This window comes from Hipposideros armiger, unplaced genomic scaffold (genome assembly GCF_001890085.2).
Source record: "Hipposideros armiger isolate ML-2016 unplaced genomic scaffold, ASM189008v1 scaffold_83, whole genome shotgun sequence".
NCBI classification, from domain to species: domain Eukaryota; kingdom Metazoa; phylum Chordata; class Mammalia; order Chiroptera; family Hipposideridae; genus Hipposideros; species Hipposideros armiger.
The window spans coordinates 1,189,066-1,213,103 of NW_017731433.1; the positions used below are offsets into that span (position 1 = coordinate 1,189,066).

A 24,038-nucleotide genomic window follows, 5' to 3' on the forward strand; every position below is an offset into this window, starting at 1 on the left:
AGTAATGTCTATAGACCAATCTCAGGCTAAACATAGCCAAAAAAGTAAAATTTCAGATTAAGGTGAAAAAGCAGAGAACCAATTTTCCTCTAAGAAATAGAGAATGGATGGAAAGGTAGTGCCTTCTGATTAAAGGAAAGTCTGAGAAAAGAGTTCTTAAACTCTGCTTCCCATTTAGAGATCCACCACTCGCTCCTCCATCCCCCAGTAAGTACACACAACTGCCACCAAAGGAAAGAGGGTGAATGGTTGAGGGGAATTAAACCTAGTGAGGAATTACTTTTGAAGAAAGCTATAAAGGACCCAAGATTTGGGGAGGCTTCTTTATGCTAACTTCGCAACATTTTAAGAGTGCATCTACAGAGGTTTTCACACCTTCTCAGCCTAAAGCCTTAAGTAGTTTGAAGTCTTGGAAAGTCGGAGACCAGACAAAGCTTCAGAGCTATAAAAGAAAGGGGTCCAGGACCTATGCAAACACCAGGCTGTCTGCTGTTGGGTGTGAGCCTAGAGATAGCGGAAGAAAGGTACCCAGCTGCATTCAGTGTTGCTTTAAGTCCTCCTAAAGTTACCATTTATCAAAATAATGGCTTTTTAAGTGAATCTTCCTTACATGAGAAGGGAGCGCTCAGTAGGGAGAGCCTGAGCAGAGATGGATGAACATGCTCACTTAGTGGAGTATCTTTAATTGACAAGATTCGCTTTCTGATCACTTAATAACCACCTTGAAGGTGAATGGGCAAAACCCAACATACGGCTGGAGAGTAAATGAAGAGAAAGAATGGACCTTTGATCACAGAAAATCACTTTTCTCAGCTTCAAGATGCCCTCAGGACTTGAGCACACACTGGGAAGGCGCCCAATCAGGCGCTTGTCTATGCTGCTCTGTTACAGGGATGTGAGCATGAGTCTTCCTCACGGTGCACATGGACACAGCACACAGGCATAGAGTGGCGAGTGGCCACTCTTTCTGAAGGATGCAGGTGGCTCTGCTAGTAACATGACAACAGAAACCTTAAATATGTGCCTGTAACATTTTGTGAAATCACTCACGTTTTTGTTTTTAGAGACTGTCATATATGGGGGAGCCTTTTTCTTTAATATTTACAAAGAAAGCCACACTCCCTATCCCAGCCAGCAAAACCTACTCGGAGCTGGCTTGACGTGGGTGAGTGGCCTCATACCTCAGCATGAGCCTGCCCTTCCAGGGGGTCGGCGGCGTCGCCTCGCTCGCGCTGTTCCTTCCACTCCCGGTCCTGCTCCTCTGGGGACGGGTCGTGCTCCTCCTCCAGGTGTTCCGCCTGCCCAACCTGCTCCATGGCCTCCTCCTCCAGGGCCTTTCTGTGCTCCTCCTCTACCTGACGCTCCTCGGGCTCTCTGGCTCCTGCTTCTTGCTGACTCGGCTCTGCTGGGGCCTGAGAGTCTGCCTCCTTCTGGGTGGGAGGATAAGGTTTTGTTTCTTCTGGTCTTCCAGGCACCGCTCCATGCTTCCGCCACATATCACTACTTGGAGACACCTAGGCCACGCACATCACTATCAATGACACTTCTATTACAAAAGTAGTAATACAATTTCTTTATTACCAAGTTTATGGGGTTACAACATAAGCAAAACGCTGGAGTCTAGAAATACAGAGCGCTGACTGAAAAGTATGGCTACAATGTAGTCGTTTCACTTTTCTTACTATATGTAATCTCACCTATAAAATAGGATAACATAAGCAAACTTTCACCTCAAAAAGAATACAGCAAATAACCTAAAAGTAAAGCCTATAAGTGACCACATCTCAGTAGGCCTTTCCCTCACAAGCAGTCTACCTCCTGTTTTCCCTTAGAATAAACAAAAAACAAAACCCCTCAAACTTCAAGTGATGAAATGTTTACATAATTTCCTTCAATGTGATTTTTTTCAATAACGATTTGAAAAGAAAAAGATAAAATCAAATTGAGGATGAGTTGGGTTTATTTTATATTAGCTAATAAAAAAAGAGAATGCCTTTACTAAAGGACATCTGTGTTAGCTCAAAATGGTGCCCATTAAACCAGATACAATATAGCACTTTTTAATGTATTAAAGTAGTGTTTCTTTGTAAACCAGAGGAAGGCTTTTGTATTTTATATTGTTAATACAGAAAATACTATTGAGAAAAATGGTATCTCTTTTTACAGAGTGCTCCTCATCTCAAATTGATTGATTCAAATCAGTTTTCCTTGCAAGTTTCAGAATTTCTATATAATCATCATTACTTAGAAAAGTGGGATGAAAACAGATATAATACCATTAGGAAAATCTCTCAGTCCTTTCCCCACCCCTAACCTTTTTTATCAGAAAAAAATAACTTCTTTGATCAGATCGCTCTCCCCTAATTGAAATAAATGTGAAGGCTTCTTCCTAAATTAGGAATATAATTGAGAAACTGGATTGTATAAATAAATAAATAAACCGGGGAGAGAAGTCCTTTCTTAGACATCTAAGGACAACTTTTGGAAAGGTACATTTTACTAACGTCCCTGTATACCTGGCAAGTTTAGCATAATACTTGTGCTGGGTTTATATGAAGCGTCTCTCTAAAGAGCGCTAAGTGCTCTTAAAACACCTGTCATGTATCTCCACAACATCCCTGTGGTGAGCCTTAGAGCAGATGACCACTATCTCCACTTCTCCTAGGGGGAAACTGAAGATCTGAGTCTTTAAAAGATTAATCTGGTAGACAGAACCAACTACCAGACCAGGGGTCTGGCCCTGTTTTCTTAAATTAGTAGTAACCTAAGACCCAAAGAACAAGGATCCATGAGCACACAAAGCCTGCCTGTGAAGAATGCTCTGCAAGAGCTGAAACTCCTACAAAGTCACCAACTTAGTTACTCCTGTCAGATGGTAAGTTGGGGGCAAGTCTTCTCACACATTCATTGTTGACAGCAACTTTGTCAGGGGGGAGATCGCCACACTTGCTGTTTTTATTACGCCTGTGATTGCAAAACAACTTGTAACAATTAATGATTTGGGTGGCATGACTTTTGACGTCCCATTAATGAGAAACTCTGAAGCAAGGCTTAATTTTTATGAACAGTATTACAAAAACGTTCACCATGACACCAGCATTCATACCCTTGGTAGTTTTATAAAGGCCTTTTAATACAAATTTTGGCACGTTCTGTGTAGACCTAGCACTGCTTCAAATTCAAATAGATGATCAACTTTAATACTTGAGTGGGCTGAATGTCACAGAATATATATCCTCATGGTCATTTAATCTTCTCACTCTACCCCCCGCCAAAAAAAAAAAAAACCTTAGAAATCTCAAACATAACACAACTTCAAATAAATAAACCCACATGAATAAAGACATAGCCAGTAGTCTTTCCCAGAAAATACTATAGCAGTTCTCAAAGTGCGCTCTCCAGACCAGCTGAATCAGTTAGAAATGCAAATCATCAGGCCTTACCCCAAGTTAGCTAAGACTGAAGCCCTGGGCTGGAGCCCAGCAATCTGTGTTTTAACAGTTCTGCTGGGGACTCTGAAATATGCGAAAATTTGAGAACCACTATTCTGCAGGAAGGGTTGATAATACTTAGAACAGTTCAGCTGATGACCGCTTGACAGGAAAAGTGACCTGACCAGAGGTTACCAGGTTCGCACCGCTTACCTCCTGTGGCTCTCTGGCTGGATTCTCCCTGGCTGTGCTGTCACCTTGTGGAGAATGTGCCACCTGAGTCACATTTTGCGGCTCTGCTGGTTCTTGTTTTCGAAAGCTTGGAATCCTATTCAGAGTGTCTTTCAGTTGTTTATATTCTGCAACTTGAGTCTGCATATAAATTGCACAATGTGAAGAGGAAAAAAGATATCATTCATGGAAGGGCATTAGGGGTCACTGGGAGACTAGACAAATATTGGGTCATCAGAAAAGTCATGACGTATTTTTTCTATGTTTTCTATGCAAAAATGCATCATGACTTTTCCAACGACCCAATATATTATACCTAAGTACAAGTTAGAAAAAAATATGCAGATTGTTTTCATGCATTTGGTAATCTTACTTGGACATGCTTAACCATCTTTAAGCACATGCAAATTAGAATTAGAGTTAAAGGGAACAGAGAAAAATTATCTATGACAGATGTTAGTTTCCCATGCTACATTAAAGAAAGTTGGAATTTTTATAAATAACTTTCTAGTATAAATGTCATTATTAAAAGACAGCTATGCAATAAGTTTTATAGCATTAAAATCTATGAAAAATTCACGCCATTATACAAATACAGGGGCAGGTATCTTTTACCAGTATGGTCCAAGTAACATTTTTTCAGTGGAAAGGGACCATAGGTTTAAAACACTTAATTGAATATATGTATAATATATAAAATCACTCAGGCCACCCTCTTCCCCAGTCAACTTGTGCTCAGATAGGGTCCCTTACTCTCCAGAGCGCTTCCAGTGTTGCGCTCTGCTGTTTTTGGAAAGCCATAGTATAGGCACACAGTGAGGCTGGATTTGTATTCCTCAATTTCATAATGTAGGCATAAAAAAGAATATATTCTCGTAGGTGTCTCTGTGTGTATGGGTGGTGGGGGTGTATGTGTAATATTTTTATTACAAGGAGCTAGAATGGCAGAAAAAAAAATCAAACACCTGAACTAAGAAAATGAATAGCCACTGTTTATGCTTAGCTCATCATACACACCAACACTGTTATCCCCAAACAGAAAGGCTGTGTGTGTCAACACACACTTACATAAACACATACAAAGAACACAGAAATCTTTTCCGGAACCAGCTGGCCAGGCAGGGCCATCCCGCTCAGTGTGCACAGCAGGGAGGGTGCTGGGGGCCAGGTTCCCACCTGCGCCCCTGTTAGCAGAGCCCAGCACCGTGCACAGAGGTCTTCACCCCAAGGAAGAGGCGCCTTTGTGCCTTTTTCTAACTCACACAAAGGTGAAGAAGGCTGCTCGCTAAATACTCTCACGAGATTGCTTCTTTGTCAATTGTACAAAAGTGAGCCCTATGGCTAACACTGGCCCTTAGCCCAGAAATCTATCAGAACATCTGCAAACCAACTCTGGAGGTCAAAGAGCAAAACAACTGACATCCACAGAGTGATACGTTTAATATTTTAAGGTAAGTGTAGAGGAATACACAAACCTTAAATCTGGGCTTTCTTCTTTCTCCTCCTTCTAAATATATAATCTTGGAAGGCAGTAATGCTGTGCTCCTTCAGTATCAGTGTGCATTGAGAATTGTGGGAGGATCATGTTAAAAATGGAGGCTCCTGGGCCCTCACTCGAGTAGTGATGATTCAGTAGGCCTGGGGCAAGGCCCCAGGGTCCTGTGATGCAGGGAAGTCTCCAAACCACCAGCTTAAGAATTAAATGTGACTTAGATGTCAGGATGACATCAGCCTCAAGCTCGGTTCTGGTCACTAATCTTGAGCCAACTACTGTATTTCCCTTTATCTAGTTAAAAAAGGGCACAATACTACATAACTCAGTAGGTGGTAGAGATCAATTAAAATTGTGTATATAAAGTTCTTATGACATTCCCTGACAATTGTAAACACTCAAATTCTATTCCGTTCTTGGTTTCTGCCCCTTCAACTACATTTAGTTTTTCTTTTCTTTTTTTTAAATTTCCCCTCAACTACATTTAAAAATCAAACTGTCAAGACAGAATCTCAAAAGATGATTTACATAAGAAATGTAGGTGTCTGAACAGCATTTGTTTTCTAAGATCTAGGGAAAATTGTAATCTGGGGATTAGAAGTGAACCTCTAATTAAGTATTGTGCCTAGTTCTGGTGTAACTATTCAAAAAAGAAAAAAAAAACATTTTTTTTCTATGAGAAAACCCTGTCAGTAACAGTCCCAGTGTGCTTACTACAGAATTTGGTTTTGGTCAGTAAATGAACTATTTTACTTATATTTCTCTGGATTTTCAAATTGTTGTTTAGTCTAATATTTATGGTCACTATAGCATATAAAGTATTTAAATTGGTTTGTTATAGTTTTCAGTATGAAAAACAGCCTCATATAAAATAATAATACTTGGCAAAAATTTTATAAAGAAGGTTTTGACTGAAATACTCCCCTATGAAGTCAATTTAATTTATTCACATGTAAAAAAAATCACCATATAGCTATAGTTTGACAGGGAGGTACCCAATCAATGACTACCATGAAATGGGGTACCACAAATACAGTTGCTACATACTCTGAGATGGGCGGGGCCCACCATATTATACATTTCTAATAATTTTATAAAGACAAAAATCAATACACCATCTCCTGATAGGTAGAGATGGTTGGTTTTCCTTTGTCATTTCCTCTTAATTCTTCCAAGAGAAGAAAAGTGGAGACGTAAATGATTAAGAAGACATAGTGAGTAAACTAGCCACTTGCATGGCTTTGCTTTTACTAGAAAGCTGCAAAATATTCAGCATGGTATTGCTTTAGTAAGATCTCCAACGCTTGTATGTGTTCATTTGTTCATTCAGTAAAAGCTGCTGAGGGCCTCCCTTGTGCCAGAGACTGTTCTGGGCTTTGAACAAACAGAAGTTACGTCTCTGTTTTTCCTTCTCTACTGACAAGAGATCTCTTCTTTTTTTCTGTAATTTGACCTACATCACATAAGCCTAGTCCCAAAAGGAGTGTGTGTAGGCTGGAATGCTGGGAGCAAGGAAGGGAGAAAAGAAAAAGTCTCACGATAATTTATTTAGGTTGTTGGCATTGTAACAACCTAAATGAAGCAAAAACCAACACAGGTCAGGTAGTGGCAAGAGACCATATATACATGTGGAATCATTTCTATGATTTAAACGAGTATTAGAATGCTGCATGTATGGGTTGCTGCAGGGTAGAAATAGTCACTAGGTACTGCACAACCAGTACAAAAAAAGTAGTCGAAGGTTTCTTTAATATTCTCTTCACTGAATTTGAAAGCATGCATGATCCTCAGATCAGGATAGCTCCGTTCCGAGGCATCCACCGAAGGCTGGCTTTTAAGAGGCTACATGCATAAGGGAATTCAGAGATGTTAAGCAGACTGTAAAGAGAGCCGCTCGGCCGGGGCTGCTACCCATCTAACCTGTGCAGCAGCCAGCGCACTCTTGTGTTCTTCCAGAGTCACTACAAGGTGTTCGTGCTCGGAGAGTAAATTCTTATGCTGTTGCTACACAAAAAAGAATTTTACATGTTGAGTTTTCACATTCTAAAACAAATTCTTTTTTGGCTGACAGTGAGTGGTATGACCACCCACATGTTGCCTGTTTATTTATCTGTTTGTTGTTGTGGCAGCATTGGTTATGTTTAAAACTCACTGTAGAGAGAAGACCACGATTGATGTAGATTTGAAAAAAAAAAAATCTAAAAAGTGCTACCCAAATACCGTAATCACTTAGAATGAAATCAAAAGCAAAGGAACAAATCTTTTCATTATTAATAAAGCTTTTTAAATTAAAAAAAAGCTTATTAAAAATGCAACCATCTAGCAAAAGAATCATTTTAGTCCTGATGAACATGTTTGCATTTTCAGACCATCTTTTTAGTTTACGATGCAGTCGTGGTAAAAGTATGGGCACATGCCAGTTTATGCAAAGCCCAACATAACGATGTGGATTTGTAAAGCAGGTCAATGAGGGAATGACATTAAAATCATTCTGCCAAGTAAATCAGGCAAACCATAAACAGTCCAATGCATGGTTTCATTTTACCTTGACATCTTGAAGCTGTGTGTGCATGTCTTGGTGTGCTTTCCTTAGTTGTCTGTTCTCCTCTCTCAAATTGTACACAGTTTCTGTTTTAGAAAAAGAAAAATCACACATAAAGCCTTGACATTTTTAGGCTTTTGATTCTAATATTTTCACATCTAAAGCTTCACATAACTTGTTTTAGGATTTGTTTTGAGCTTTGATACTATTACAAGTCAATGGAAAATAAACCGTTTGGGCATGGGTTCAGCTGGACATCCTAATGCAATCTGGTTCGGTAGTTTAAATACTTTTAAACAGGTTACACATTGTAGAAGTTAAGAATTTTTAATTACTCAGGAGTTAAAAATGAAATATTTCTGTTAATAAGCGAGCCCTTAGGAATAAAGTGTAATGAGCAGGGGTGGTCTAAGATGTGAGCTGCTTCACAAATATAGAACAAAGTCATCAAAAAGCACAAACCCTGTTTGTCAGAGCATGAAAAATTTCCACTGACACCCGAAAATATTTCAATTATAAAGGCAACTCAAGAAATAAAAAAAAAGAGAATTCCCACGTACCTATTGAAAAAGTCTAAATATATTTTCATTCTCCTACCACTGAATTCTCAACTGATCCAAGTTCTCTGCTCTAGAGAAGATATTTTTCAGGGCTACAATGTGAGACAATAGCAATCATAGTGACAGCCTAATCTCCCCCACCTCAAGCCCTACTATTCAGGGCACAGCCTCCGCTAGTTACAGGTTCTAGACCCACCTCTTTTGCCTTCTTGGTAATTCTCTCACATTCCCTGTATCTGGACATTATGTGTTATGAACTGGCAGCCATAAACTTTTTTTTGCCCCTGCAGTATTGGCGTATATAGTATCTTCCACATGTTGCATAGTTGTCACCATTAAAAAAAAAAAATCAAGAATGTGGGTCTAATAAAACCTGCCAACACTAGGCCGATTCTCATGTGCAACACTCCGTGGAAACTGAGTGGTGGCAGGATGACCATATAATTCATTTTCCAACAGGAGATACTTTACAGAACAAAAGGAGGTGCTGTTAATTATTACGCTGGGAGAGCAGGCGTAAATCTAGACTGTGCTGCGCAAACTGTCCCAAAGTGACAGCCGGCCCCTGCAGACAAAACCCTCAGTCTCTAGCAGTGTGGTACTCAGCACAGAAGGCAAGTGCCAGTCACCGTTTTTCATCACCTTTTTGGTCCACTTTCACTCCTTTAGCGCCCTGGCCTGACTCGTGGGCACTGGATTTGTGACTGGGTTTGGGAGAGAGATCAAGAACAAGGCGGGAAATGTGGGCGGTGACTGAGTTGTCCACCTACGTGTAATAAAGGATTTTCTCCAAGGTCAAAACAGTCATCCAAAAGGACCATAGGTATGTCATTGCCTGGACAGGGCTTCAGTCTACACACACACACACATGCACACACACGCACGCACTTTAAATACCCCAACTTTGCTAGCTTTTAAAGTCATTTCAGACCACAAACTTAACGGCAGTGGCTCCCATGCCATGGCTGTATTACCTTGAGTAAGTTATTTGACTTTAGTAGGCCTCAATTTCTTCATTTGTTAAATTAGGCAAAACACAACACGCACCTTACATGTTATCAGAATTAAGGAAGAGAACTGCGTGAAGAGTTTCGCTTGGTTCTGGCATATGGTAAACATTTGTTGAGTGTCAGCCATTATGATGATGATAATGAAACGAATAATTATCTACACTTATACGCTATCAGCTCATCTCCAGAGGAATTCTAAATTCTCTCCTCATATCATATTAAACTATCAAAGACTACTTGAACTACACACCTTAATTGGCCACTAACTGACCTACATCTATCACATATGCTTTAACTTACTATCCTAAGCTTTATCAAGGGTCATAATCAAACAAAACTGTTGATGTGAAAATTACTTATAAAAGTGTCATCAAAGGCACTGTCACACTCTGTTAGTTAAGGTCTCTGAGAAATTTCTTCCCCAAATTAGGTGGCAACATACAGTGTTCTCTCTGGATGGCTTTCCCCCTTTGCCTTAGTCTCTCCCTGCTCCCCAATATACTGGTATGTTCTCTCTTTCTGATGGCGAAAGCCCTGGACACACTGAGTTTCCCCGTTCGTCCTGGGTGCCAAGAAGTTCAGGCTGGGTTACTTGAATTATGTTAGTACACAGAACTCACATGTGTTCTATTTTCCATGGTTCTTATTTCTTATTTCTATATATAATTTGTTAAAATTTCACTGCATATGGATTTTGTTTCAAAGAAAGTAAATATAGGGTCGATATGAGAAAACCTGTTCTTTAGCGATATTGCTAAACTTAAATGAACTAATTATGTAAAGTATGCCAAGCAGAAGTCAGGCGCCTAGGAAATTCTGTTTCTCATTCCTTAATGAATGTACTTATTTACTATCAGTATAATGTGACGTGCTTACTCAGCTTAGCTCAGGCTTGCGAATGCTAAGCAGTGCATCCAATAAGCCAAACGTCTCTGCCCTCCCCACTAATAGGTGTCGCTCCCCAGGGCATGGCAGCACTATCGGACACCGGAGTCCTCTGGTTCTCTCTTCTGTTATTCTACTTTGTGAGGGTTTCTGGTATTTAATCTTCCTTCTTTTCCCTATTTTGTTATCTTAATGACCACTTGCCACCTGCCACATCACCTACATGTCTACATCTCTTGGGCATCGCCTGCTGACACCCAGCCCAACTCAGTCAAGGCCTCCTTAGCTCTTTGTACACTGCCTCAGTGGCTACTTAGCTCCTATGAGCCTTTTTGTTGTAACTTATTATTTTTTATTATTTATAGACAAAATGTTGCAAAAACAAACAAAAAAGGCAGAGAGATCCAAAGTAAGTACCCATCATCCAGCTTCCGTCTATGATGACATCTTATTTTATAAATGTAGCACACTACACCCAAACCAGGAAACTGTTGGGCACAAAACAATTAACTAGACTGCAGGCTTACTCAGAGCTCACCACTGTTTCTGCCAGCACCATGGGCCTTTTTAAGCCACTTCTCATACTTTAAACTTATATAGTTTATTTAAATTGAATGCCACTGAATATTGGTTAACCACCGAATAAGTGATTGTAGAATGTGCTGGTTCCCTTTTCCAGAACGCACATGTACTTGGAGAAGTGATACACTGTTCTGTCAGGTGAAAATAACTGATGCTGATGTTGATGGCAATTCATACATAGGGAAGGTTGGCCAAGTACCAGCAGCTGTTCCAGGTGCTTTACATAAAGTACTGAATCCTCGCACCAATCCCACGTGAGGATGAATAGCCCAGCTGTACAGATGAGGACAATGAAGCCGGGGTGATTACACGGCTTGCCCATGGTCAGATAACTAGTAACCGAAGAGGCTAAGGTTCACCAGGGCGGTCTGACTCTAGAACCTGAGCTTTTGAAAGCTACTGCTACCAATCATTTGGAAGTCTTTCTGCCCCCTTGCAGATTTTTAGAAATGTTTCACCATCGCAATTTTTGATCATCGCAATGACTGGATAGCATTAATGGCATGTTGTGCGTTGAGATCAGAGATCAACACACACACAAAGAAACGTCTTGCCCAATGGTTCTCTGTTGGTGGCCGAGGTGCCCCATTGAGAAACACTGAGTATTTATTCTGCTTCCCTAAACAAACCAAAGAGGAAAGGATACACTTGAAATGTTACAAAGGAATCAGTGACTGGGAAAAGACCACATGATGAATATAAATCAAGCACTCTGCGAAAAACAAAACTATTGTTCTACTGAAACATTAATCTGAGAACTTACTTCCATATAAACTGGCTAACTAGATTCCTACGTACCTTTTAGCTTAGAAAGTTCCTGTTCTTTCTCTTGCTGCAGCTGCAGGTATTTCTGCTTATGGTCATTAAACGTCCGACTGAAGTCTTCTCCTTGTTTGCGATGTTCCTCTTCCAAGTCGCTGTGCTGTTTCTTTAGCTCCTCATGCTGACTCTGCAAAGATGAGACCTTGAGCAAAGACGTACGTTTTCTAAATTATAAATCTATTTCTCAATAGCGTAGGCTTTCTCTTGCAAGAAAGCAAGAACAAATGAGGAAGTAGGTTTCATTTTCCTCAGGTCGCTTATAAAGTGTGCCGCTCCCCTCCGCTTCCCTTACATTTCAAACGAATCTTTTGGGATCATGGCCAAAAATAATTTTCTCCTTGACTTTTAACATCAATGGGAACAATAAGAAGTTACAAGTGAGCATGAGAGATGGAAAAGGGAGGGATGTGGGGACATTCCCAGGCACTCCTATTACTGTGGAAGCAAGGTAAAGTTAATGGAAAAATTATCCCTATGGAAATCACAGACTTCCTCTTTCAACCTGCTGTTTTCCTAACAACATTTTTGATATCCCTTCTTTAATTTTCAGCCTTCCTGTGTAACGCAATTAAAAAAACATACAAAAAAAAAAAACCTCTTCCCTTTTGCGGGAGTAATTAGTTGATTGTTTATCAAATTATACTTATTTATCTTACTCCTGATGATAATACTATGCTTCAATCATAATCTAGATCAATTCTAGTCTCCAAATGCTTCCTGTGAAGGGATGGTCTGCTTTAATTCATAAAGTCTTTCTTGATAATAAAAAAGGTTCTAGTTTCAATAAAAAGCATTTGCCCTACCTATACAGGAGGAAAAGCAACAACAAAAAGCTGGGGTTTGGGAGGGGTGGGGTCGGCATAATGGCACAGGGCTCATCTTCTCAAGCTTGACAGAAATAATGAATCTCTCTTTTTCTTTTGTCTTTCCTGATACATGATAATGAATTTTACCCAAGAAACAAGGAAGAAGAATCTTTAATTATAAACTGTGTCCCTGTGGTAGATAAAAGGACACTTATTAAATATCAGAAACACAAAGGAAGCATTTTAACAGTTTTACCACCTCTAATGTGTCTATGATAAAGAAAATATCTAAGGAAAACCACTGTGAGAAATGAAACAAAAAGCCTTAAAGAATACAGACAAGAACAAGATTAAAAATTAGTTGACCAGAGAGCCTGATTTATAGGAAAATGTGTAAATGTATAAACTAAATATGTTCTTTGTAATCAAGTGATAAATATGATGGGGCATTATAATTATAAATCATTTTTAGTCAAATATGACTTTAATATGCCATATTATAATACAAATCAAGTTTCTGTCACTTTCCTGAATCACTTCAGTTACTTAGTCAATCCTTTCATTCATTCCTGAAAAGCAATTTCAAATTACTTACTTTCAACATCTGGTGCTGCACATTCAATGCACTGTATCTACTATTGGAATCTTGCTGCAAATTGAAAACAAAATAGTTAATAAAGATAAAACAAATCTGGCTGTTTTGCTAAATACAGCTTAAAACTCTTACTAGAATAATTTCATTTATTTCACTTGTGTAAGCTAAAATTAATTCTACACTTGAACTAATATGTCTCTCAGGCTATCTCTATAATAGCAGAAATAGTTTTAACACTCCCAGAAGTTTGCTAGATTTTAGTAATGAAAAAGAGAACATGGAATCATAAAATAGAAGCTTGACAGGGCCCTTGGAGACGATTTACTTCCCCTCTCATTCAGGAGAAGAACCAGGCCCGGATGTATGCAGGAGCTTGTCCTGAGACACTGGACAGCATGTACATAATAATACATTGTGCCAGGTGCTCCACTGGGAAATGGGGCTAAACCAACAACGGCCAGGTCTCAGAAGCTTAGCATGGCTAGGGGAAGGGAGAGAAAGGGGCTTTCCTCCCCTGAGCTGCAATGAGTAAGAAATTCTACATATGTTACTTTATCCCAGGGAGGCTCCATTTCACGGAGTGAAAAACAGATGGATAAGGAACAGGCCAAGGGTAAGTATTTCCTCTGGTAGCAGAGCAAGATGGTAAAGCTTGAGCCTGAGCCTGTGGATGAATTCTTCTGTGTTCCGGTAGTAGATCACCGTGTCCCAGAGGAGCATCTTCACACGTGGGCCTCACACATTTCCACAGTCCTGGGCAGCCATAACCAGTCAGTGTTCAAGACCCCAGAAGGTTTTCTCTCCCCACGTTGTGCTGTCCTTACACGCCACACACCTTGGTTACCGCACAGCCAGCACAAATACACTCTCAATCACTGCTTTTTAAATTTTTCTCAACTTGATTTTTGCTTTATCACTTCATTTTATTGCTTTACTATTTTATTTTGATTTATAAGAAAATTACATGATAAAATGTACAACATAGTACACACAGTTTTGGTTAAGGCTGTTAAAAGCAAGTAAGAGTTGAAAGCTAATAGCTTCCCCGCTATCCAAGGAACTGATTCTTCTCAGTTTTAACGCCCCCAAAACACCAATGTTTTATTCAATTAATGCTTACTTTTTTTTTGAGTAAGAGAAAGACGTGCTTTTCTCCAGTTAATCTGGACTTAAATTTTATTTAATGCCAGTATCACTATTCATTCATTCATTCCACAAATGTTTTTGAATGATGATGCTAGACCGGCTAGGTACTGTTAGACGCTACACAGTGATGTTTGTCTAAGTAGCAGTAAGTACAAAGGCAAACCAAAACAACTATTATATTCCATAAAAAAAGAACAAATAAATGAATATAAATAATCTGCTCTTTCTTGTTAAAACATTAAGTCTATTCTCAATTTATAGCTATCATCAACATTACGATAAGCAAAGGTAAGTTTTAAAAGAAAAAATTTTAAAGTCTTATTCTTGGAATTTTTTCATAGCAAAAACAAAAAAAAAAAGGTACGAGGTGTGATAAAAAAAATACAGTGAATGCTGCTGCTGAGTGCCATCCAACAGAAAGGCAGAGATCTTCAGTAAGGGAAGTGATGCGTGGAACCTTAGTAACAGTGTGTGACAAGTTTCAACTTGTTCGGTGCAGTCAGTCAGGTGTGAGCTACAGCTGAGAGGTGTGTTTTAAAGTGTGCCATAAATCATCCTCCATCATGACAATGCTCTGTGTCACACATCGCTTCTGGTATACAGTAATTTCTGTCAAATAAAAACATTATGGTGTGTCCTCATCCACCTAATTCACTGGATCTGGCACAGTGTGACTTCTGGCTCTTCCCCAAAGTCAAAGTGATTCAGGACATCGAGGCAGCCAAGAAAGCACACCCAAAGACACTCATGAAAGAGGACTTCCAGAACTGCTTCAGAAAGTGACAAGAACAATGGGGTAAATATGTTCAAAGCGAGGGGGAGTATTTTGAGGGGGATTAATGACAATGTGTCTTTTACTGTAGTAATTTTTTTTATTTAAACGTTCACCACATTGTTTGATCACACTTCGTATTTCAGTCCACAATCCTCAATCCTAATGATCAACAGAATAAAACATTTTACAACATTTCCCTCTCCCCCAAGTTTCATGAAAAAAAAAATTAAGGAAAAAAAAACCCAACTTACCCTTCCTTTATTTAGTGTTTCTTGTGCTTCTAACTTATAAACAAGAAAATCTAGAAAATACAAAATGGAGAAAATAGTATTAGTTAATTCATTGTGAAATTTTTAAACATCTAAAAGGATAACGGTGAACTTTACTCAGATTTACAAAAAAGTGTTCTAAGTTTAAAACAATCTACTTGATGACTTATGTATACTTGATTTTGCCTCTTAATGTTTTAGAAACATATAATTTTAGAAACATATAATTTTCCTCTTCATCTTAAACCTGTAAATCTTGCATCAACAAAATCCACATTATAACCAACTGATTAAAAGGGCATTTAGAATGTGCACTCTGTTTAACTTCTCCTTGAATAAAAGGAGGAAAAAACCCATGAAGCACTCCTGAAGACAGAGATGATTTACTGCTATCCACTAGATGGCACACTAAAGTCATTCAGGGCCTGAAAAGAGAATTCAAGCTATTTAAACCATCTTTAATGCTCTTAAAGCTTCATTGTCCACTAGATGGCTCCATACAATCACTGTGCATTTGAAGACAAGGAAACTCCAAATCCTATCAAAGCATTTTAATGATGTTAAAACTTCTATTCTTCACACAGGCTTAGGCCAAGGGTCAGTAAAACATTGTAATCCATAATGCCCTCCCCTATTCTCCTTCCTTTTACCCACCGAGTTAGACAGAACACCTAACTTAAGTATCAAGATTTACCACAAAACATAAATAAAAATATAAATGCAGATAACTTTAAAAAAACAAGCTGTATAAAGCTTTAGCTTTATACAAAAATTCTGATAAAAATCATACCATTGCCTAATACCTGTGCTAAATGATAAGTTTTCAAACTGTATCCATCGGCTGTCCAACAAAAGCCTTTGTGGACAAAACTCCAGGTACTATTAGTAACTTGTGTATAATATTCAGATGAAAAGCTGTTTATTTCTGAAATAATGTGTGTAACCAATATATGAACTACCTCAAGGTAACAAACTGAGTGAAAGGTTCTAAATCCAGTCTTGAGCAGGAATTACTTTATTATATGATACATAGCATATTGTTCGACAACTCTTTCTCTGTCCACCTATGAAACTGGCTTTGGGTTGATCTGAGAAATTTCTTAGCAAAAAAAGAGTAAAGCAAATACATGATGCTTCAAAGAATCTGTATATAAACACAAAATACATTATTTACCTTCCTTTGCTTTCTTATGTTCAAGTCTTTCTTTTTGCAAGGATTTCTCTAATCTTGATCTGTGTTCATACACAACTGGAAAAAAAAAAGTTAAAATTTGTCTTCAAAGAATTAGAAATTCTGAAGTAAAAGTAACAAAACAGGAAGAAACCAGGGTCTTTTCACGATTAAAATAAAAATTTATGTATTTATAAGTTCCACATTCTGGGTAACAAACAAGCAATAATCTGCATAATTCTGGGTGGACTCCTATACAGTTTGCCTCTTTAGAGAACCAATACTCTGGAAGAGGGTGCCACCTTCTTTTCCTTCTCCTGCTTCTTAAATTACAGCATCTCTGTGGTTCCATGTCCCTTTCTGGGCAACCATGTCCACTCTAATGACTTCAACCACCGTCTGCATCTAGCTCCTGCCTCTCACAGGCACTAGACGAGTACTTCCTAAAACCTACCGGGTGTTGCCACCCAGCTATCCTGTAAGTACTGCCAAGTCAACATGACCTGAATCTGAATTAGGGCTGCACGTGTCGGTGAGAAAACCTCAGCAGCATAGCACTGGAATGAAAGAGGAGGGAGGACGTGTATTTCCCCTCAGCAAGGATAACACGGGTGAAACAGCCACAGAAATGTGGAGGGGAGCGCATTCCAAAGGACCTACAGAAGTGCCCACAAACAAACAAATCAGGTTTACATCTGCCATGGCCAGGAGGAACCAGTGGCAGGGTGATGTCTGCCATGCTGTAAGAGCTTCCTGCATTTTATCATCAATCACTATCTACTCAGTCTACTCTGAAGAAGCCGGGGTTGCCTGGGAAGTGGGCAAGGGGGAGCAGGTGCATTAGGGGGAAAGAGGGAGAAGGAGCCTATCAGAACGCTTCTGCGTTAGAGGTTTCACATCTACAGCAAACGGAAGCTGCGAGAGCGGGATGAGCTTTACCTCTGAATGAATAAAACATGTGCTATTACACTGAACTGGATTAGATGTGATACTTGCTAAACCAAGACTGTGTTTATGCATAAAAGTTATTGAAAGGATTTTTCAATTGAATAAATTTGACATGTAACCTTGTGTAAGTTTAAGGTAGAGAACTTATTACTTTGACACATTTATATATGTATCATGATGATTGTCAATGTAGCAATATTTATCACATTACATAATTATAATACAAGAAAGACTTTTTGTTTTTTAATCTAAGAGAAGCCGAGGAGCAACCAAGTGTGTCTGGATTTCATCCAGGGACAAAAAACACAGCTACACAGAGTGGTTTAAACAGGCAGTGAAGGGAAAGGAGCAGAAAAGAAAAATTTCTGATGTACCCTTTTAATACTGTTGGTTCAGCATTATGGTCATATATGATTTCATTCCCTGGCAAGCTAAGCCAAACCTGTCATCTGGTTCTTTTACCAGTCACTAGCGCCCCATGACTGCCTAAGATACAGCTTAATCACCAATCGCTGACTGACCATGCACAGCATATACAAATGTCCAACAATATCGCCAGTTCAAAGTTGCATGGTCGCAGGAATCGCCCTCCCCACACCTACAACCATCCCTTGTTGCAGAAGGGATTGCCTGGCCCTCTTCCATCACTTTCCCCATTGTCACATCGGCCAGTTACCAGCTACTGCTGTCCAACTTCAATACGGCCATCGTCTCCCGGGTCCAACCCCTGAACTGCGTGCTCATCACCTGTGAGACTTTTGGTCAGGTGGGGGAAACTTATAGGAAATCAATAAATTACAAAGCTATCATGATATAACAGAGGCAAGAACAGGATGCCACTGGAACACCTAAGCGCCCCAGCTGGAAGGGAAAACACGCCCTTCACCTCCAACCCACAGGCCAAAGTTCCCACGGTCTGGGTAGGTCCAAAGAATATAATATAAACATGCTAGTTAAAAGGGAATCTTGGTGCAATAATTGGACATACTTGTATAGATGATTTCAGCGAACAAAGTGCATCACTTTCAAAGAAAGGAACAAGCAAAGTAGTCAAGATCTTGCCCCAATGGAAATGAAATGACAGCAGGGGGTCCTGAGTTTAGGGGGCTCCTAGGATGTCAGAACCATTAGGGGGAAACAATCCCAGCCTAGAAACATCCATGATTTAAAACAAAAACAAAAAAACCTGCAGCATAGTCAACAGGCGTATACAAGGCAACAGCTCACCACTCATCCGCAGCCACTTCAGACTCTAAATACTAAACATTATTGTGAGAAGGTAAGGAAGGAGGGAAAAGGTGCATCTACAAATTACAGTCCCTAATAACACACAGCAGCCATCACTGTAAACTCACTGTTGCAAGCTCAACGTGGTATGGGACTCAGTAATCAGGCAATGATTATCTTTGGCTTGGGAAGCAGAAAACTCATCAGTGTGATTTCATGATCAATAAGACTAGAGCGCCCAGAAGATGACACCAAGTAGAGAGGGAGTGTGTGGGATGGGGTGAGGGGCATTGGGAGGAGGAGGGTGGGAGATAGTGCTCCATTCTTTCGTTACTTCCCTGCCATGCAGTCAGGAAGATAATGTGCCAACAGCTGGCCCATAGTACCCATTTATCACACTGAATCACACAACTGTCTTTGACAGTTTCACACTCAATGGGAATTTACACATTCAGCATATTAATGGCAATGTGTCTCAAGAGCCAGGAGATCCTACGATACACAGTTGTACATTTTCATAAATCACCTGAATAGATGCTACATGACGTCCACCAAGAGGTGAACATGTTTGTGGATTACAGTGCAAACGTGAAGGTCTTGGGAAATCTGAGATATATTCACGAATACATAAAATGGCATCAGTAAGAGCAAGCGCTAAGGCAAGAAGAATGTGTTTTTGCAAGTGTACTAGGAAAAAAACGATGTGGTCAATAAGAATAGAGGATATATGCAGACGCCATGAGGTAACTGTCCTATTAATAATAGCTTACTCAGAACTGGTCAAGCCATTATCATAGCATCGGGCTTCTAGTCCTGATGTAATATAACTTACGGATGCAGAAATGGTTTGGGAGTTGGAGACAGTCACCAACGGGGAAAGTGAAAAAGCAGCAGGGACCGGTGGGAAGTTGTGCAATTGTTCATTAGGGTCAGAAAAAGGAAAATAAACCGAAAAGAAGCCCTCAATTAAAAGCTGAGGAAACCACATGAGGTAAAGGAATGTGACAGTGAAAAATTAATCCTTGGGATTGGAAATTCTAGAAAGAAGGGGCGAGGGCAAGAGGAAGGCAGTGATATGATGGCTGACAGCAGACTCTGACGTCTGAGTTCACATCCCAGATCCACTCCCTAAGGGGCAAGCTGCCGGACCTCTTTGTACTTCAGTTTCCTTATACGGAATAATAATAACACCCACCTCTGGGTGGATGTCAGGGTTAAATGAGTTAATGTATGTCAAATGCGTAGAACACTGCCGGGCAGAGAGTACACGCTAAAAAATACTAAAATATTTGTTCACCTATCTACTGTGGTGACAAAGTACCTGAGAAGCAATCAGGTGAGTCCTTTCAACCCAACAAAGTCTGATAATAACAAAGTAAAAAAAAGTGTGTGTGTATTCAAAAAGGCATAAGATATTTCAGTTTGCTTTTACTAAAAAAAAAACACAAAGAAAACCCTTTAAAAAAAAGAGAAAGCAAAACATCATTCCAATAGCTTAGTACAACTCCTAAGCCGATTTCGTAATAAAAATTCAAGGACAGTAAAACAGACCAGATAGAATCTTTGTGTCCTTGTTGCTCTTCTAGAAAATTTCCCTATCAATTAAATACACACACATACACCCACGGTACCCTTAATTCTTTTAAAATTCATTCTCCAGGCTTTTGAGCTAGTGATTTTTCTCGATAGGTTTACTGTTTCGCTTAGAAGGAGGACTGCTAATCAATCCTTGTCACCTATCTCTATTTTTCTATTTATACTCTGAAGTCAAGGGCATCAGTCAAGATGAACTCATACTGCTAGAACTTTTGTTAACAAAAAAGTGTATAATGAATATTCTCACAGCACCTAACAAGTTTAAGGAAAAATAAGTATAAAAATAATGGTTCAAAATCAGCTTTCAAGATCTTCAATGCAGAATAACACTGTAACAAGAATAGGATTTGAGTCACAAAAACTCATAAGAAAAGGAGGAAAATCTAGAACACTCATCATCTCCCCTGCTTACTGAAAAGGGACTTTAATATTTTCCATGCAATTGAGAATGGGAAGAGGTTTTATTCCACCTTAAAGCACTCAAGAGTGTAAAAGCATGTCAGCTTCCTACAGCAATTTTCCATTTTAACTTCGACTTCCGTCTGAAAGGCACAAGAGAAATTAGCTGTATGCATCCACTTACGGGCAAAATACATATCCGTGACATTTCGGGGCAAACTGCTCCAAATCAGAATTAGAAAGCAACACTAAAATTAGACAGAAAACATTGCTAAGTGTTTTAACACCTTAAACATTGCTAAGTGTTTTAAGACCTTAAAGCAAGAGAGGGCAATGTTTCTTTGGCAGAAGCAACAGCCCATGAAATTTTGCTTTGTGTTGACAATAACGTAAAAGTTTTATCTTTATTAAAAACAACAGCAAACAAACAGAGGCTTGCTATGAAAGCCACACAACTCAACCTGTGAAAATATGAAGACTTGCAAGTACCTTTATCATTTTACATATAATAAACTTAAAATGAACAAATTTGTGCTTTTGATAATTGTGGATGAAGACTTTTAAGTAGGAAAGCAAGGCAGATGACCAAAAAGGAAAATAAACTGAAATCAACATTAGTTCCCGGAACACAGTACTTTTGGGGTTTGGTTTGTTTTGGATATTTATGTCTAAAATCACAGACATTTAATATAGTCTTTAAAAACAGTTTTCAGTTTGGTTCTAACTCACCAGAAGTGGGGTGAAGGCCCGCCACTTACCCACCCCCTCCTCTGTAGAAAGAGTTGGTCACTAACATGATGACAACATCATAAATGCAGTTTTCCAATTATCTTTCCTTCCTCCTTTCATAATTTTACCTCATAAGAAGTCTGAGAAAGAATGCAGGAAATCTTAGGAAACAACCTGCATGAAACAACTACGTAGAAGAAAACAGACGGGGGACAAAGAATACCATTCTGAGGACCGCGCTGGATCCTTGCTCCAGCCCCTGTGATGGGCAAGGGCTTCCCTAAGGCTCTGTCTTCAGTGTCTCCCCCGACTCTTTCAACCAAGTCTCCCAGAATTGTGCATCTGTCTTCATAACCTCTCACAGAAAACAGCTCCTAAACTGTTAAGTCCGGCTTTTACTTCTCACTCAATCCCAGTTGTACATCTTCCAGTATAATTCAACCTTTCCAGTCCGCTTGACAATTTATAGCTGAATTTAATTATTAATTAACCCTTTTTTATGGTTAGCTCCGTCTACTAAATTACATATTCTTGTTCCAAGCCTGGGGGCAAAACCTTCCAATGGCTTCTCATTACCAAGTGAAACCCAAAGCCCTCTCAAGTCTTCCCGCCAGTTCCTCCTGCTGCAGCCTCAGCAGCCTCCTTGTTACTCCCTGAACAAGCCAGGCACAGTCACCTCCACACCCTGTGCTGCCTCTCCCTGCTGCTCCCACTGCTCCTTCGCTAGGTACTTCCACAGCCAGCTCCCTAACTTCCTTCAGATCTTTACTAAAAAATACCTTCTCACCAAGTCCTTTCCTGGACAACCTATCTGAAATTGCAACCCTAACACTTCCAGTCTCCTTTCCTACTTGACACTTAGCACTTAACACTCTACAATATTTGTTCCTGATTTGTCTTATTTATTGCCTTTCTAACCCACTGGAAAATAAGCTCCGTCAGGGCAAGAATTTCTGGTTTGTTTTATTTTACTATTGTATCCCTGGTAAACTGATTGTAAGCATTCAATAGATAATGAATGAATGTATGAATGAATGAACAAACGAACGAAACAATGAATGAACTATATGTGTCTTGAAGGCTGGGATTGGCTATCTCCTTTTTCCTTCTCGTCTCTATCCCAAACCTTCACTACCACTTCAGTCCCAAAATCCCTAGTTCCTGTTATCTAGTGGTTTTCAATACTTGTTAAACAAATGAGTGTATTTAGAAACTATTTCATTCTTTTCCTTATTTGCCTACCATCCTTCATGTCCTAGCATTTTTAAACCAACTTCCACATTTGTTGGGTCATTAGCACTCACATATTCCAGAGAATAAACAGATACAGATTAGAGATTAAATATAAATTTATCTGTTGATGTATATATAGGCTCATAAGATCAGCATTAATTAAATCATAGCCCTGAAATATATATATGCTTTCAGATATATATGCTGAGAGAAAACAGAACAGTCTGATAAGGTATTTTCGTATCACGTGGCAATTAAAGTTTTTTTTTCTTTACTGCACAATAAAGTTCCTATAATAGCTCACACAAGTGTCTATTTTTAAGTTTTCTATGCATTCAGTTGACAAAGTCATTTACATGGAAATTTTAACCATGATTTGAATTGGTGCTTAACTGTCTTTTCTAATTTGGATTAAACTATACCCAGGCTTTCTCTCATGACATCATCTAATTGGGATTTGGCTTTTTCAAACATGCATTATATTAGCTGACTTAAGCTATATTTCTATATGCGTCTTCTTTTCGGCATTCTTTCAAGCGGTGAGCCACTAATAATTATTATTATTAGATGAAATCTATTCACGCCTCATGAAAGGATTCTTCTCTTAGCTGCTCAGGGCTGTTCTATTACAGCCCAGCAGTGCTCTAGGCACCTTGGGAGACACTAAAGTGTAGGATTTACTCTTATAAAAAGCATATAATCAATAAACCCAGGCTCTGAGAAGAGGCTGAGTAGGTAAAACAGTGAGAAGACAATCAGAGATCAACAAAGGTTAGGCGAGCGGGGATGACACAGTGACCTGCTGGGTCAGCAGATTTTTAAACAAAATCTCTTTGTAAGCTGACAGGAAAAACATTTTCCTGTCCCATAAAAGTACTGCACTCTACAATGCAAAAATTATATGTACCACTATATACATATATTTTAATATATTAGAAACTGGAGGACTCACAGTAACAGAAGCGAAAGTTATTTTAAAATTAGGCGTAAATAAGTAGACCCTGTACAGTACTATTCTTCGTATCCAGCAGTCAGATTTCAGCTGGACAGCATCACAGTATTTCAGGAAATAATGAGAGAGAGAGAGAGAGAGAGAGAGAGAGAGAGAGAGAGAGAGAGAGAGAGAGAGAGAGAGACACAGATAGATAGAGATATGTTTCTGGTCACCCAAAATTGATGCAAAGATGTGTAAGAATGCCTTTGAGATGGGCTAAAATATGCAAAAGCACATTGTTTTTATAATGGGACTATGAATTTGTACATATACTTTTCAAAAAGGATATACTTGACTCAAACAGAAAAGATTGAATTTTCATAAGTTATCTAGTAATGCCAGCAAAGAGAAACGACCTAAAATCCAGTACTCAAGTATTAACCATTACGAGGTTCTTACACTGTATAGGCCTGTCCCCAGAGACCACCCATCACCAAGGGCAGAATGAGCTGGGCTACAACTGGCTTCTCCTTCAGATCAACACAGCAGTCCACAAGCAGCCCCATGTTCATCCGCACTCCCAAGGGCAAGATTTCACTTCAAAATGTAAAAATATGCAACGTATCTTGGAACAGCGTTCACAAAAATCTGGCTT

At 39.3% G+C, this 24,038-nt stretch overlaps 1 protein-coding gene across 5 annotated transcripts in view; it reads right to left on the minus strand.

The window, feature by feature from the left end:
- The window catches only part of GOLIM4 (golgi integral membrane protein 4), an 81,038-nt gene that overhangs the window by 15,137 nt on the left and 41,863 nt on the right, over positions 1 to 24,038 (minus strand). For 2 of the 5 annotated variants that reach the window (XM_019643972.1, XM_019643970.1), the window contains exons 2-9: positions 16,321 to 16,395; positions 15,129 to 15,178; positions 12,957 to 13,010; positions 11,532 to 11,682; positions 7,700 to 7,782; positions 7,075 to 7,158; positions 3,645 to 3,803; positions 1,182 to 1,514 (exon numbers count right to left, since the gene is read on the minus strand). In XM_019643972.1, coding sequence (XP_019499517.1) covers positions 1,182 to 1,514; positions 3,645 to 3,803; positions 7,075 to 7,158; positions 7,700 to 7,782; positions 11,532 to 11,682; positions 12,957 to 13,010; positions 15,129 to 15,178; positions 16,321 to 16,395 — 989 coding nt within the window. The remainder of the gene's footprint in view (positions 1 to 1,181; positions 1,515 to 3,644; positions 3,804 to 7,074; positions 7,159 to 7,699; positions 7,783 to 11,531; positions 11,683 to 12,956; positions 13,011 to 15,128; positions 15,179 to 16,320; positions 16,396 to 24,038) is intronic. The other 3 variants (XM_019643975.1, XM_019643973.1, XM_019643974.1) reach the window with 2 other exon arrangements.